The 16,181-nt window shown below is 40.5% G+C and overlaps 1 protein-coding gene across 1 annotated transcript in view; it reads left to right on the forward strand.

Moving 5' to 3' along the window:
- The window catches only part of PANX1 (pannexin 1), a 32,209-nt gene that overhangs the window by 3,849 nt on the left and 12,179 nt on the right, over window positions 1-16,181 (forward strand). Inside the window, exon 2 of the mRNA XM_081326988.1 lies at window positions 15,814-15,953. Within this exon, the coding sequence (XP_081183114.1) occupies window positions 15,814-15,953 (140 nt within the window). The remainder of the gene's footprint in view (window positions 1-15,813; window positions 15,954-16,181) is intronic.

The raw sequence follows: 16,181 nt of genomic DNA on the forward strand, positions 1-16,181 counted from the left end.
AGGAGGTGTTGTTTTTTTCTTCAAAAACACTCCCCATCTTCTTAAAGAAATAATCTATCAAGGGCCCGTTACCTGCTTTTGAGTAGCCCTGTCTTCAGCAAGTGAACATCACTCACAATCCATCGTATGATTATATCCAGGTGTAGCCTACACCAGGTTGGATTAACTTGATCATACTTTAAATCAGATGAGTATTAGGATGCCTGGAGGCCACACTTTTTGAAGAGGCTAAGGAACAGAATTAAAGAGGCAGGTTACATGTTCCAAGCATTGGGGGGGGGGGTGCTGATGGATCTCTTTGTAGGTGTGGTTTATATGTTGCAAATGTAAATTTTTAGCCTTGACCCTGTTTTCTTTTGCAAGGGATTCATAGAGTTTAGGCAAATTTTGAATTCCTTCCTTCCTTCCCTCCTCCCACCCACCATCCATCCATCCATCCATGTATGTATAGGCAGCCCACCTCATATACATGTCTCTGGGAGGCTCACAATTAAAACAGAATAAAAGCAGTAAAAGACAACCAGAGTTAAAAAGCACAAAAATTAATATAAAAGTAGCACCCAAGGCTTACAACTGCTCAAGCTAGCCATGACACAAGCTTATCTATGCTATCAGAGTCCCAGGCTCAAGGGCAAAGCCAGGTTTTTAGTGTCTTTAGGTAGATGGGTGTCCACGTAAATTTGTTTTAAAAAGTAATAAATAAAATGCTATGCAAAATGGCTGAGACCGTGAGGGGATAAGATATTTTTGGTTGAATGGGGGAATGGCTCTAATGCTGCATAATGCTGAAATCAGTTTTTATTCAACTGAATAAATTGAATAATTAAATTCAGTTAGATACCCTGAACCACGTTTGGCTGGTTTAAACCGATACAGGAGTGGAAAATCCTTCGGTAAATAAGAGTTGCATTTAACACTTGTGAGTATTAAGAGCCACAAAATAATTGTTCTGTCCCAGCCTATGTGAGTCCTTGTTATACTCACAAGGAGAAACCCCTCTTCCAAGAAACAGGCAGGAACCACAAAAAAACCAACCCCTTTTATTCTCACAGACCTGAGTTAATGTCCAAGGCAAACAAACACAATCCATAGAAACTCGATCCTCAACACAAACAGTTGTCTTTGGCAACCAGCACCTCCCACACCTTCCCTTTTATAATTCAGCCAAGGCGTGGCTTCTTAATGCCTTCTCCTTTGCCTTTGGAGCCGCCCCATTGCATTCCTCTGTCCTACTCGCTTCTCTTGCCTGCGCTTTCGTGCATCCTGGATTTGTCCCAACTGTTCTTCATCACTGTCCAACTCAGGCTCCCAGCACAGCTGTGTCTCAGCCTGAGCGCGAGTAGAGGGGCCAGGCTCATCCTCTGACTGTAAGTCTTGGAGCTCCTCAGAGCCTTCCTCTGACTCTAATGTCACTTCAGGCCCCTCCTCCTCATCTGATTCCTCAGACTCAGCTGCCAGATCCACTGGCTGGGGAGGAATCATAACAGTTGGGATCATATCATCAAACAATACTGGGCTGGCTATTTTTATTAATAGATCGTTCTACATTGAGGCACACAGTAAACTTTTTATGAGTGTTTTGTATTTCAAAATGAAGGAAACCAGCTTTCAGCTTCACCAGTTACTGTTTTTAGAAGACATTTAAGCACTTGGGGGGGGGGAAGCTGCATGTGGCCCTAAGGTTGCAGGTTTTTGACCCCTGTGCTGTCATAAACTATGGGGAGAGTCAGGTGATCTGAACACGCTGTGCATTTAATTACAATAGTAAGAATACAAACTACAGTTGAACAAGAAAGAAGAAAAAGAGAAATAAAAGAAAAAGCTAAAAGTGCAAAAAAGAAAAAGTAGAAAAAAGATGTAAAAAACAAACAAAGGAATGGCTTCCCTACTTCACGGCAGTTATAATTACATTTATATTTTAACTCCTCTAAAATTACATCAGGACTCTCTTCTTTCTGTTCTGTGATTATTAAAAACATAAATCACAAGGATCTTTTTGTAATACAAAAAACATCTGTAAGGGGTTTCCATCTTTTTTCTAATCAAGAAGCTCAACTTGGCCATTGCAGCAAGCTCTGATATCTTCACCAGCCACTCCTCCATTGTAGGCACTAACAAATCTTTCCATCTTTGTGCATACAATAATTTCACTGCTGTTATCATATCTGATCCACAAGACAAATTTTAGAATTTAGAACATTTTTCATTCCAAATGCTTCGCTTTTGCCCAGATTCTACTTCAGTCGATCTGGGGAGCCAGGAAGAAATAATAACTTGGTTATCCAAATTCAAAACTATTTGGCTGAGACCCAGAGCAGTCTCCTCCCTCTTGCTCTAAAAGTCATAGAAATTTCAGCATCCAGGAATTCCAGCAGCTTGCTTATGATTAAGCAAGTATAAATGCACTCCAGGGAAAATTCACTGTATTTTAAGTATTTCTTGCAGTGCCTTCAGGACTGTAATTTTTAAGCCAGACCATGAAGGTTCAAAAAGAGCAATTTTCTGTCTCATTTTGGAGACCACCTGTCATTTTAAAAGCTTCAGGGGAAAAAAATGGGAACGTGACTCTCTTCTATTTTAAGCTAGTCTTCTGTTTGAAAAGTAGCTTGTTTGTGTACTTCTTTTATTTAGTTCTTTGCAAATCCCTAACAATTTAAACTCAGAAGTTAATTTACTGTAATATGATTTTTAGGGACGTTCTAAATATTTTGGTTTAAAGTAAGTCACTCCTAGTGGCTTCATGGCAACATCCTTGCAGTTTTCTGGGCAATAATATAGAATTGGTTTGAGTTCTATGAGGTTGTCTTCTCTCTGGGATTACCTATCTCTTACCTATACTTCTGGGATTCCTTCAAATTTTCCAATCTTTCTACCAAATTGATCGGATTCCATTTTATTTTTTTCAATATCAACCAAGGTTTGCCTTCTGGCGTAACTTAGTTGCCCGTTAGATTTCTGATAGAAAACAATCATTTCACTCTTTAAAAGATTTCCTATTCATCTTATAGAACAAAGTTTCAGCAGTTCTATGTTTGTAAAACAGCAATAAGAGAGACTTATAATGAAAGAAAAGTAGCCTGATATTTCATTGATGCCTAAGAACAACTAGGAACTACAGAAGACTGCAATTTGTTGAAATAATTAGAAAGTCAAAAGAGAAAGACCCAAAGGTGCTTTTTCAAAAGGCAACTGGATTTTCTTTGTTTTCCTTGAAGACGTTTCACTTCTCATCCAAGAATCTTCTTCAGTTCTGACTGAAGAACTGAAGAAGCTTCTTGGATGAGAAGTGAAACGTCTTCAAGGAAAAACAAAGAAAGTCCAGTTGCCTTTTGAAAAAGCACCTGTGGGACAACCATAGCCTGGATAACTGAGAATCTCCATAGATAAAAGGGAAAGAGATACACACACACACACACACACACAGAGAGAGAGAGAGAGAGAGAGAGAGAGAGAGAGAGAGAGAGAGAGAGAGAGAGAGAGAGAGATTATATATACATATGTGTGTGTGTAAAGGTTTTATGACTGTTGTTTTACTTTAATTTTGCACAAAGCTAGAATCCATCTGAAGTTCAGTTCTTAATACATACATTTCAGCTTGTAATATTGTTTAAGGTTATCCCGGATTTACAGCTATTAGTTTAGCAACTATTTGAAGCCACGGCATGCGCTGCAAAAAGCAATTTACAAATGGTCCTTGCAGTTATGATGATTGCAGCATCCCCATGGGTCATGTGATCAAAATTTAGGCACTTGGCAACCAACAGGGGTACCAATGACAGTTGCAGCCTACTGAAGGTCACCTGGCTGCCATCTGCGACCCAGTCAGCCAGCTTCCATCTACCAGCAGAGTCAATGGGGGAATCAGGTTCGCATAACCACCACATCATTCACTTAAGAACTGCAGTGACTGATTGAACAACAATTGCAATAAAGGCTGTAAAATTGGGCATGACTCATTTAACAAACACCTTGCTTAACCTTGAAAATTTTGGTCTTAATGGTGATTGTAAGTTGAGGACTGCTTGTATATCATTTGCAAACAATTGACCTGAATGTCTACACCTTTGCATGTATTTTCCATGAATATAATATACATTTGACTAACTTACTTATCTACTCTTTGGGTACCAAGCTGAAATCAAGCCATTTTATGGGTTAGGCAATGGGTGTCCCAGTGGTTATATCTCCACAGCTGAAAACTCTCAGAGAACTTTTTGACTGAAGGATACACATGCACACAAACACATATACACATATATCCCAAAGCATAGAAATGTGGAAAGTCCCTACAGCCTTCCAGCATTTCTGTTGGAACATCAACAGATCTTTTTTTAACTCCACTAAGAATAGGCATTGGGACTTTTCGTGTATCGGGAATGATGAATCTGCACAGCTGATAAAGTTCAGATGTCACTAGGCAGGATTCAAATTCCAGATGTTGGGAAATCAAACGTTAGTTCAAGTTGCTCTCCAGCTATGCAATTTCCAATAGCTGCAATCTTTTTCTTTCTTTCTTTTTTTTATAGCAGTCGACTTCCCTAACGCTGCCTTGAAGTTTATAATGGGCTACAATTAAATGACTCTATTTTTTTTCTTATTTTACCTTCTCATGGTTTTGGAATTTGTTTGTTTGTTTTGGAGTTTGACATTCTGATTTTTATTTAGCTTCCTATTCCTCAGAGATGGGACGCAGTGGCTCAGTGGGTTAGGACGCTGAGCTTGTCGATCAGAAGGTCGGCAGTTTGGCGGGTCAAATCCCGAGTGCCGCGTAACAGAGTGAGCGCCTGTTACTCGTCCCAGCTCCTGCCAACCTAGCAGTTTGAAAGCACGTAAAAATGCAAGCAGAAAAATAGGGACCACTACGGTGGGAAGGTAACAGCGTTCCGTGCGCCTTTGGCATCTAGTCTTGCCGGCCACATGACCACGGAGATGTCCTCGGACAAACGCTGGCTCTTCAGCTTTGAAACGGAGATGAGCACCGGCCCCTAGAGTCAGAAACGACTAGCACGCATGTGTGGGGGAACCTTTATCTTTACCTTTATTCCTCAGAGGATGCAAGTGACTGTATTATTTTAGCCTCCTTGGGGAATTACTTATTACTTTTATAGCCCATAGAGCTAGCTTTCTCTTTCTTTCTTTCTTTCTTTCTTTCTTTCTTTCTTTCTTTCTTTCTTTCTTTCTTTCTTTCTTTCTTTCTTTCTTTCTTTGTAGCCCTTGAATTACAACCATTCCTTTAGTGACCATTTGAACTGAAAAAAGTGACTTATGACACAACAATGGCAGCATTCCTAGGGTCACGTGATCAAAATTAGGATGCTTGGCATTCGGTTCATATTTATGAAGTGTCCCGGTGTCACGTGAGAAAATGTTTTGCGAACATTTTGACAGATAAAGTCAGTGGGGAAGCCAGATTCACTTAACAGCCATGATATTAACTTTAACAACCACAGTGATTTGCTTAGCAACTGTGGCAAGAAAGTTCGTAAAATGGGCTAAAACTCAACTCTCTCATTTCGCAACAGAAATTTTGGGCTCCATTTTGGCCGTAAGTTGAGGACTACCTATATATTGCTATATGTATATATATCTTGCAAATTGGCATTGGCATGGATGTCAGTAGAGCTGATCAGAGCTGATACAGGTATTTAATGTCATGAAAGGAGTACAGCATGACAATACGATATGGTCTTCCAGATGTTTCTCAACATTTCTCCTATTAAATGCTAGGAGCTGTTAGGAATTGCAGTTCAGTGACAACCAGAAGCTTGCATGTTGTACAGAGTTTGACTGAGGTCAAACAACATCTTAAACAGGATTAACAAAGCACAATTGCTGTGTGTCACCTAACACATTCTGCTCAAACAAATCAACAGTGTTATGACTCTAGTGCAGTGGTTCACACAACATACTGGGCAGTTCTGCTAGATTCATGACTCCTGCTCAGTGAACAAATGGCTCTCGTGGCTAAGAGTGCCTTTGCACAGTTTTGTCATGTGCACCAGTTGTGCCCATATCTGGATCATTAGGCTTTGCTCACAGTCATTCATGCACTAATCACCATCAGGTTGGACTATTGCAATGCACTCTATATTGGGCTGCCCTTGAAGAGTATCCAGACGCATCTGATGGTACAGAATGCAACAGCACGAGCAGTTGTGTGCCCTAGGAGTCGTCAAAGATTCCATATGTCTTTTTTGGCTCTTGGGGCCTAGCATAAATGTGCAATGTGTCCCGCCTGTTTATATTTTCATTCTAGTGCTTATTTTCATGACATCTTTGAAACTAGTCTATTATCAATTTTCCTAATTTCTGAGCAAGATCTTCAGCATTCATTCTTCCTTTGCATGCTGGGTGACTAGAAGCTTGTCATATCTGTAGGTTCCACATGTCATATTCTGTCATAGAGGATGTTGTGTGTTGTAACTTCTGCTCTGCGAGCTGTATTGATTGCAAGTTTGCTTCTGGGTCCAGTCAGGGTGCTGATTTTGACCTATGAAACTCTTCATGACATAGAACTGGTCTATCTAAGGGACTGTCTTTCCCAGGTTATATTGGCCTGCCCCATTAGATCTGACAAAGAAGGCATATTGAGAGTGTGTTTCCATTGACTAGGGGCCTACATTTGCTGGATCTGAGGAGATGTGCCTTCTCTGCCATGGTGCCCACCTTATGGAACATCCTTCCTCTCCCACTTTTAGCTCCATCCCTTTTCATATTCCAAAGGGCTCTCTAGACCTGGTTATGTTATCAGGCCTGGGTCTCTCAGGGTACCAGAGACCTGCTAAGATGGTTTCATTGATGAGGTGGGCATTTGTATCCCTCTCTTCACCTAAGTTTTATATCTTTAGTTTTTGTGGCATTTATTAATATGTCTTTTTATATTTGTAGTTTGTGTACTGTCGTGCACCAACCAGATTCCTTTTGGTGAGATAGGCGAGTATATAAATTTGATTAATAAATAAATATTAAGACAATGGCTGCATTCTGACAACATACTCAAATCAATAAAGAGGAATATTTGTAGCTCAGGGTTGAAATGAGGAAACTTTGGTACTCTCTGAGCTTGGTTGTTTTCTTGCAGACATTTCATTGCCCAAACTAGGGTGATGAAATGCTAGCACTGATGATGATGATGATGTTACCTAGTTCAGAGACCACCAAGGACCCTCTCATACTCAAATTGTGATACCTGAAGTGTTGACTTCAATTGATGTTTATATTTTGTTTGGTCTTTGAGTTTGGTGTTCCAGGTGGGGTTGAGATCTCTTCATAGTCTGTCTCGTCATCTTGTAGGAGGTCATCCAAGTGAACATGTGTAATTGAAGGGCCACTACGGTCACTCTTTATGTCCAGCTACGGTATTGTTGAGTAATTAGTGGTGGAATATAGTCTGGATTCCCAGGAGGAAGGGGCTGCATTCCAGAGGCAAAGAGACAGCAAAGGTTGGGAAATCTGGTAGGGAGGAAGAGAGTGAAAACAGCTCCTTCCTAGCAGTTCCGAGAGTACATCTATAGTGATGCAAATAGTTGCTTTAGTTTGGCAAGATTTTTGTCCATAGGTGAGAAACAATAAAGGAAATTGCTCAGAGGTCACTCCACATGTCTGTCTTAGTTATTGGGGCCTGGAAGAAATGGGCAATGTGTTCCGCCCATTTATATTTTCATTTTAGTGCTTATTTTCATGACATCTTTGAAATTAGTCTGTCATCAAATTTCCTCATTTCTGATTCAATCTCTGAGCAAGATCTTTATCATTCTTTCTTCCTTTGCATGTTGGGTGACTAGAAGCGTGTCATATCTGTAGGTTCCACATGTCATTTGTATCATAGAGGATATTAGTGTGATATACTAATTGTGATAGGTTCCGCACATCATATTATATCATAGAAATAACAACAACAACAACTTACATTTTAAGGAGGTACCTGGTTCATACCTAGGAAGCTGGCAGCAACCCGTGTCAACCATCAGCACCAGTCAATTTGAATGTTCAGTTGACTGAGGTTCATGTTTAATGAATAAAAGATACTACTAATACTACTAATACTACTACTAATAATAATATAGATTTGGAAAGGACCTTGGAGGCCATCTAGTCCAACCCTTGCTTAGGCAGGAAACCCTATACCATTTCAGGCAAATGGCTGTCCAGTCTCTTCTTAAAAACTTCCAGTCATGGAGCATTCATAACTTCTGGAAGCAGGTTGTATAACTGATTAATTGTTCTAACTGTCAGGAAATTTCTCCTCAGTTTCTCTCCTTGATTAGTTTCCATGCGTTGCTTCTTGTCCTGCCTTCAGGTACTTTGGGGAATAGCTTGACTCCTTCTTCTTTGTGGCAGCCCCTGAGATATTGGAACACTGCTATCATGTCACCCCTCGCCCTTTTCTTCTTTAAACCAGACATACCCAATTCCAGCAACCGTTCCCTATATGTTTTAGCCTCCAGTCCCCCAATCATCTTTGTTGCTCTTCTTTGAACTCTTTCTAGAGTCTCAACATCTTTTTTACATCATGGTGACCAAAACTGGATGCAGTATTCCAAGTGTGGCCTTACCAAGGCATTGTAAAGTGATATTAACCTTTCATGTGATCTTGATTCTATCCCTCTGTTAATGCAGCCTAGCACTGTGTTGGCTTTTTTGGCAGCTGCAGCACACTGCTGGCTCATACTAGTGTGATATACTAATTGTGATAGGTTCCACATCTCATATTGTATCATAGAGGATATTAGTGTGATATACTAAGTTTGATATCCCATTATCCAAAATATAGTCAGCATATTCACATTTCTAAGAGGCTTCTGGTTGGCCTTTGGTTGACCGTTATTGGATCATTTTTGCTCCAGTTGGTTCTGCTCAGTTAACATCTGTGGACTCTCTGAAAATCCAAATGTCTATATATGAGAAGAGGCAAGAGTGGCATTAATGGGTTGTTAGTCAGTAGCTTGTTTTGGTAGATGAGCAGAGACCGGGTCCACCCATTGTATTAAACTATAAAGGTAGTCCTCAACTTACAACAGGTCACTTAGCAACCACTTGAAGTTTTGATGGACCCTGAAAAAAGCAACTATGACCTGAATTCAAAATTCTGATATCTGGCCACCTGTCCTGGGGTCAACTGTCTCATATATTTTTTTAATTCCATTTATATCCCGCCCTTCTCCGAAGACTCAAGGCGGCTTACAAGCTTAGCAGTAGCCTTCATTCTATGTATATGCCTGCTTATTAGGGCTTTCACACCCCTCCCAAGCGGCATTATTACAAAGTCAGCTTAATTGCCCCCAACAATCTGGGTCCTCATTTTACCTACCTGGGAAGGATGGAAGGCTGAGTCAACCTTGAGCCTGGTGGGATGCGAACCTGCACTAATTGCAGGCAGCTGGTGTTACTTAAGGAGGCATTAGCCCACTGCTCCACCAAGGCCGTTTTCAGCATCCCATGGTTATGTGACCACAATTTTTGCTGGAAATCAACATTTACTTCAAGTTTCTGCCCCAAAATACCCCATAATGAACAATGGGCTCCCTTAACCCTGTAAAATCACACGATATGCTTTATGACTGTCACGACTTACAATCAAAATCGCAGGCACAATTATGGTCATGAGTTGAAGACCATATCTACTGCGGTTTGCTTGTAATTGGTGTAACACAGGTAATCTTCAACTTACAACAGTTCGTTTAGCGACTGTTCAAAGTTACAATGGCATTGAAAAATGTGACTTATGCCCCTTTTTCATATTTAAGATCTTTGCAGCATCCCTACGATCCTATGATCAAAATTCAGATGCTTGATGACAACGGGTTCATATTTATGACAGTTTCAGTGTCCTGGGGTCATGTGATCCCCTTTTGCGACATTTTGACAAGCCAAGTCAATGGGGAAGCCAGATTCTCTTAACAACCAGGTTATTAACTTATCAACTGCAGAGATTCACTTAACAAGAAAAACCGTAAAATGGGACAAAACTCACTCAACAAACGTCTCACTTAAAACAAAAGTTTTGGACTCAATTGTGGTCATACGTTGAGGGCTACCTGTATTATGTGTGAACAGGGTGAGCAACTATACTATGCAAGGAGACCACTGTTTCCGTGGCAGCCTCCTTTTACCTTTCTTTATTCTGTGTTGATTATAACAAGTGATGGTTTCTTGGCAGGGCTGGCGCTACCATTTAGCAAAAGGAACAGATGCCCATAGCAACATCAGGAGATCTGAGGTGAAAACAGTGTGTCATAATGCTTATGCGCACTGTTTAAGATAAACTGTTGCCTTCATGTGTGGTGAGGATATGATCCCACTGGACATTCAGAGGGAAGATTCAGTAACCAGTTCAGTAAGACTGTACGACTCCACCCGTGTAACTATGAGACAAACCTAAGAGCACAGTCGTGCCTCTTTCTACTATTTATATAACTGCACAAACACCTTAATGACCAAGATAATTGCCTAGAATTAACCATGACAGCATCTTCCTGCTTTAGGAACCAAGTCATCCCTCCCTTTTGCAAACTCCTATGGGACTGTTGCGTGATGTAGGAAAGAATAAAATAATAATAGTTCTGCAGAAGGAAAAATATTGGTCTCCCCTTCTTTCATCTTCATAATTAATACAGTAATAAGCTGAGGATGGTAATCTTATTACTGTATTAATTAATTGATTCTGTAAGCAATCTCGGACATATTTCCTCGGAAGCAAGCCATACTAAATTCAGGGGGATTAATTGTTCAGTAAATCAGCTTGTTTAAGCTAAGAGCTGGTAAGAGGAAGTCAAAATCTTGGCTGTGACTAATACAGTTATACTCACTGGAGAAGAGCCTAATGCTGGGAAAGATTGAGGGCAATAGAAGAAGGGGACGACAGAGAATGTGGTGGCTGGATGGAGTCACTGAAGCAGTAGGCGTGAGCTTAAATGGACTCCAGAAGATGGTAGAGGACAGGAAGGCCTGGAGGAACGTTGTCCCTAGGGTCGCGATGGGTCGGACACGACTTTGCAGCTAATAACAACAATACAGTTATTGCTTTAAAAATAATGGGCCGATTTGTTTACTTGATTGGTTCCAATTTTCTTTTAATCAAATGCTTAGATCAAAAGTCTGCTCAATGATTGGATCAGTGCCTGGCTGGGGAATTCAGGCAGTTGAAGTCCACACTTTTAATAGTTGACAAGGCCGCAAAATAATGGACCGGATGAAGGATTTATAGTTTTCTATTGTAAAAGATGGAGGGATCGTGGTAAATCTTCTAAGGTATTAATACATCCCTCATTGTCATAAGAGACTTCATGATGCTGATTATACAGAGATCTTTCATATATCTATGACATTTCAAGTTACGGAGATGCTCCAGCCATGATGCTTTATATTTTGCTTGGATTGCTACAGTGTCCTTTTATTTGGATTTGCTCTTGAAGACCATTCAAAGACACTTCTGGCCTTTCATAAGACCTTAAAGACACCAGTTTGCCACCATATGTGAGGATCTGGATGTGCAGCATAGCCCATACAATGATTATGTTGAATATAAATTGTCTTTTACGTGAATGTGAATTTTGGTAATTCATTTATAGTGCTTGTATACATTTTCATGTGTTTATGATAGTACTAGGGTTTTTAAAAATATTTTTTAAATGGTTATAAATTACCCAGAGTCCGGTAGTTGGGTAGCTACATAAATCAAACTAATAAATAAATAAATACTTCAAAGGAATCAAAACAGAGTGAGCAAAATTTTACAGGTTTAGCCACATTTGTGAGTATTGTATCAATTTTAATACTGAATTAAATGGTGCATTGTAGGCCCAATGCAAGGAACTGATTCTTAATTTTCAAATAAATAAACAGCTAGGGTTACAAATACCTGACAGTGAATTATTATTATTTTCATGTCAGTCTACCCATGCATTAAGGTTTTCTGTTCCAGCCCTTCTCCTGAACAAGAGCTGTTTAGTTTAATAACACAGGGGTTTTAGCTATAGAGTGCTTTTATATGTAAATTCACCAGACAATTAAACAAAATCATTTTTATTAAGGAACTGTTTCTGTTGACTTATTCTGCCCTCCATCTACGATATCACTGGTGCAGTGATAGAATTGCAGTGCAATTCTAAAATTTAAAAATGGTTGTACATAACCATATTTCAGAAGGGATAAAAAGAAGGGATACCTTGTTTTGAAATACCAGTTGAACTGAATGTAGCTACTAAGTAGTTCACACTACTACTAAAATTATATATGCATATTAAGTAGCAACTCAGACATAATCTTGAAAGCTGCACCCCTACGTGTACAAGATTGCAGCAGTGTTTTTCCTACTTCATGCTTCTCCCTAATAGAGCAGGAGAGAATTTGTATCTCATATATTTAATTCTTGGACTGGTGCCTAGAATGAGAGCACAGCTTTTGCAGCACGTCTCTATCACACACACACACACACACACACCCCTTTCTCTTCCCCTTCTCTACTTTACTGAATTTTTGGAAGAAAAGAACCACTAGGTCCATGCCATGTTGATGAGGTCCCTATTAACCCTCTGTGGTCTCTGACAAAAAGTTACTGTTTATGGTCAATTCATGGCCAGTTTGATTATAGTATGATGGTTGTCTGCAAAACAAGGCAACTCACGTGATTGATGAATCAGTCTTTGGAATCACATTTGCAACTGATCTTCTAAACTTTCTTTGTTTCTCACATTAGTAATATGTAATAATCCTCCCTTGGCTGATTACAGCAATTTAAATTACAGGCTGCGATTCTCTGGTTTTGATCTTTACAGTATTAAATGGAAGTTCTCTCGTACATAAACAAATCTACATATATGGATGCAGCCAACACTAGTAAATGCAGAAATGGTGTATGCTTGAGTAGAGCCGCCTCCGTGAAATAACAGAATATAGAACAACAAAGTTGGAAGGGACCTTGGAGGTCTTCTAGTCCAGGGCTTTTCAACCAGTGGTACGGGTACCACCTGTGGTACATTGGCACCTGGCAGGTGGTACGTGGCCATCCTAGAAAAGTGGTAGCGGGGAGGGGAATGAGCTGAACCGGTGACAGCACCGCACAAGCCTGAGCGAGCAATGGCTGGAGCTGCAGGGCTGTCAGGGCTCAGCGAAAGCGCCAGGATCAGAGCTTCTTCGAGGCTGTTGGCTTGGCTGAAGCGCCAGGATCAGCGCTGATCCTGGAGCTTCTGCTGAGCCCAGAAGAAGCACCGATCAGCTGGAATGTTGCAGCATCTCCAGGGTCTTGTGATTTACATTCAGATGCTTGGCAACTGATTCATATTTATGACGGTCACAGTGTCCCAGGGTCACGTGAAGTGACCAAAACCTGCTGCAACCTCCCAGCAGAAGGGGGGGAATAAAACCCAAACACCCCCCACCCCCACCTCAACAGAAATGCTCACAACAATAAAAACCTCAGACAGGAGGAAGAGCGCCAACGAGCAGGCAGATGTCCTGCTCGGCTGTGCCTTGGGGGGCACTTTTTTCAGTGCCATTGTAACCTCGAACAGTCACTAAGCAAACTCTTGCAAGTCGAGGACTACCTGTACTTCATCACTTTTTTCCTTCTTTTTGGTCATCAAGTCTTTGACACCTTGCTAGGTGACTGGTGGTACTCGGATGTTGCCATATCCTAAAAGGGGTACAATGGGTGAAAAGGTTGAAAAGCCCTGGACTAGTCCAACCCCATGCTCAGGCAGGAGACATTATACCATTTCAGACAAATGGGTGTCTAATCTTTTCTTAAAAACCTCCAGTGATAGAGCTCAACCAAAGATGGGCAATATAAAAGCTTAATAATAAAATTACAATGGCTAATGTTGACTTCAGGCAGTCAGTACGAGAAAAGCAAAGTTATGGAGACGTCAGGAAAAAAAAAACATTGCTGAGGAATATTTGTGCCCAGGTTAGAGAGCAAGGGGAGAAAGACCCACTGAAGGGAAATGCTTTCTTAAATCTCTGCTATATAAATAGAAAGTGATGTTATAAAAAGGGGAAAGTCCCTTTTGCAAACGAGTCGGGACAACGATATAATTTCTAAAAAAAGAAATCTGGAGAAGAGGGGGAAATAAGCTTTTCCATCTATTCCGTCAGCCATCTTGTCTCAGTACTGTACTGGTTTATCTTCTGTTTCATCAGCCATCTTGTACTCGGTACAATACTGGTTTATGTACCGTGGAAGGAGGAATTGTACAGAAAAATAGCACTCTGACAATTATTTCACCTTTTAAAAATATGTGAGAGTTTCCCTATCTCCAGTTTTCTTAGATTACAATTTCCATAATTCCCAGTGATTTGCATCTTTGAACAGTAGGAAAAATATAACGTGATTTAAGTAATGCAGCTGTGATGCTGGTTTCTTGTGGTATCTTATCAGCTTAGGATGGAAGTTCAAGAATCTGGAGAGGACATAGGGAATGGCCTTGAATGGACAAGTAGAAGAGTAGCTACCAAAGCAGTGGTCAGATAAGAGAGGCTTGAGCCCAGCCAAGAAAACAATGTGAGAAAACGTCTCAGACGAGCCCCTCCCTAGTTCACATGAAGGTAAAGAGGGACGGGGAAGCGCATTCAAGCGTGCAAGATAGTTTCATAGCTTTTACAATCAAAATAGTCCTGACCTATGTGACATTAGTTTCTCTGATTCACCTTGTTGGGCTCACAAAATCTGCATTGTTTTCTTCTTAGTTCTCCTTCAGTTTATTTATTTACACATACACAAGTAATCCCTTTGTTTATGACCTTAATGGAGCTTATTCACCAGTTGTGACGGTCATCATGCAGCCAACCCAATTTTACAACCACCTTTGTGGCAGTCGTTAGTCAAACATCACCATCATTAAGCAAACCATTGTTTGGTAAACTATAGTTTACCAAAAAACCGGAAGTAAATAATAATAATAATAATAATAATAATAATAATAATAATAATAATAATAATAAGAAGAAGAAGAAGAAGAAGAAGAAGAAGAAGAAGAAGAAGAAGAAGAAGAAGAAGAAGAAGAAGAAGAAGAAGAAGAAGAAGAAGAAGTTGAAGTTGGAAGGGACCTTGGAGGTCATCTAGTCCAACCCCCTGCTCAGGCAGGAAACCTTATACCATTTCAGGCAAATGGCTGTCCAGTCTCTTCTTAAAAACCTCCAGTGTTGGAGCATTCACCACTTCTGGAGGCAGGTTGTTCCACTGATTAATTGTTTTAACTGTCAGGAAGTTTCTCCTTAGTTCTAGGTTGCTTCTCTCCTTGACTAGTTTCCATCCGTTGCTTCTTGTCCTGCTTTCAGGTGCTTTGGAGAATAGCTTGACTCCCTCTTCTTTGTGGTAGCCCCTGAGATATTGGAACACTGCTATTATGTCTCATTATGTGACTGCAGAACACTGCAAGTAGTCATAAGTCTGGGTTGGTTGCCAAGTACCCAAAACGCAGTCCAGTGACCGTGTGTGTGTGGGGGGGGCAGGGTCTGCTGGAACATTAGAACCTAGTCATTAAATGCCTTGTGGGGTGTGTGTGTCTGTGATGATTTCACTAAGTAATGGGTTGTAAGTTGAGGACCACCTTTATATCTTTGGATAGGCTGCCTCTTCCATGAATAATAGTGTTGAATTCTCTACCTGGAATAAAAGTAGCCTACTAGGTGCAAGAGAAGGCACCCTGTATTATAATGTGCACATGCTATCCCTGTGCCATATTTTATGTTTTTTCTTCAGGGAAAATGGTTTTGTTCGATTCTGTTACACATATACATTATTCTAAATATTTCTTCTTTACTTTATGTGTTTTGTGACCCTTTTTTGGCAATGCCTTCTATTTTGTTTCTCAGGTACCCAGATGAGCTGTTTTTCTCCAAGTGCATTTTCTTGGCGTCAGGCTGCGTACGTGGATTCCTACTGCTGGGCTGCAGTTCAACAGAAGCAACTTTCTCAAAGTGAATCAGGGCATCTTCCCCTGTGGCTTCATAAGGTTTGCATAACCACACAATTCTTTGTTTCATTTTTCTCTCTTCCTTATTTTAAGCCCAATTCTGAGAAGTCTAAGGCTACAAACATGTTCTATTCCCGTGGTGGTAAACCTATGGCACTCGTGCCACAGGTGGCACCCAGAGCCTTCTCTTTAGGCATGCGCGCCATCGCCCCAGTCCTAGACCTTCAGCTGAGTTTTATAAAACCTTTTCGCTTTAGGCCTCCGCCG

This window comes from Vipera berus (assembly GCF_964194415.1).
Source record: "Vipera berus genome assembly, chromosome: 4".
In the NCBI taxonomy this organism is placed as follows: Eukaryota; Metazoa; Chordata; class Lepidosauria; order Squamata; family Viperidae; genus Vipera; species Vipera berus.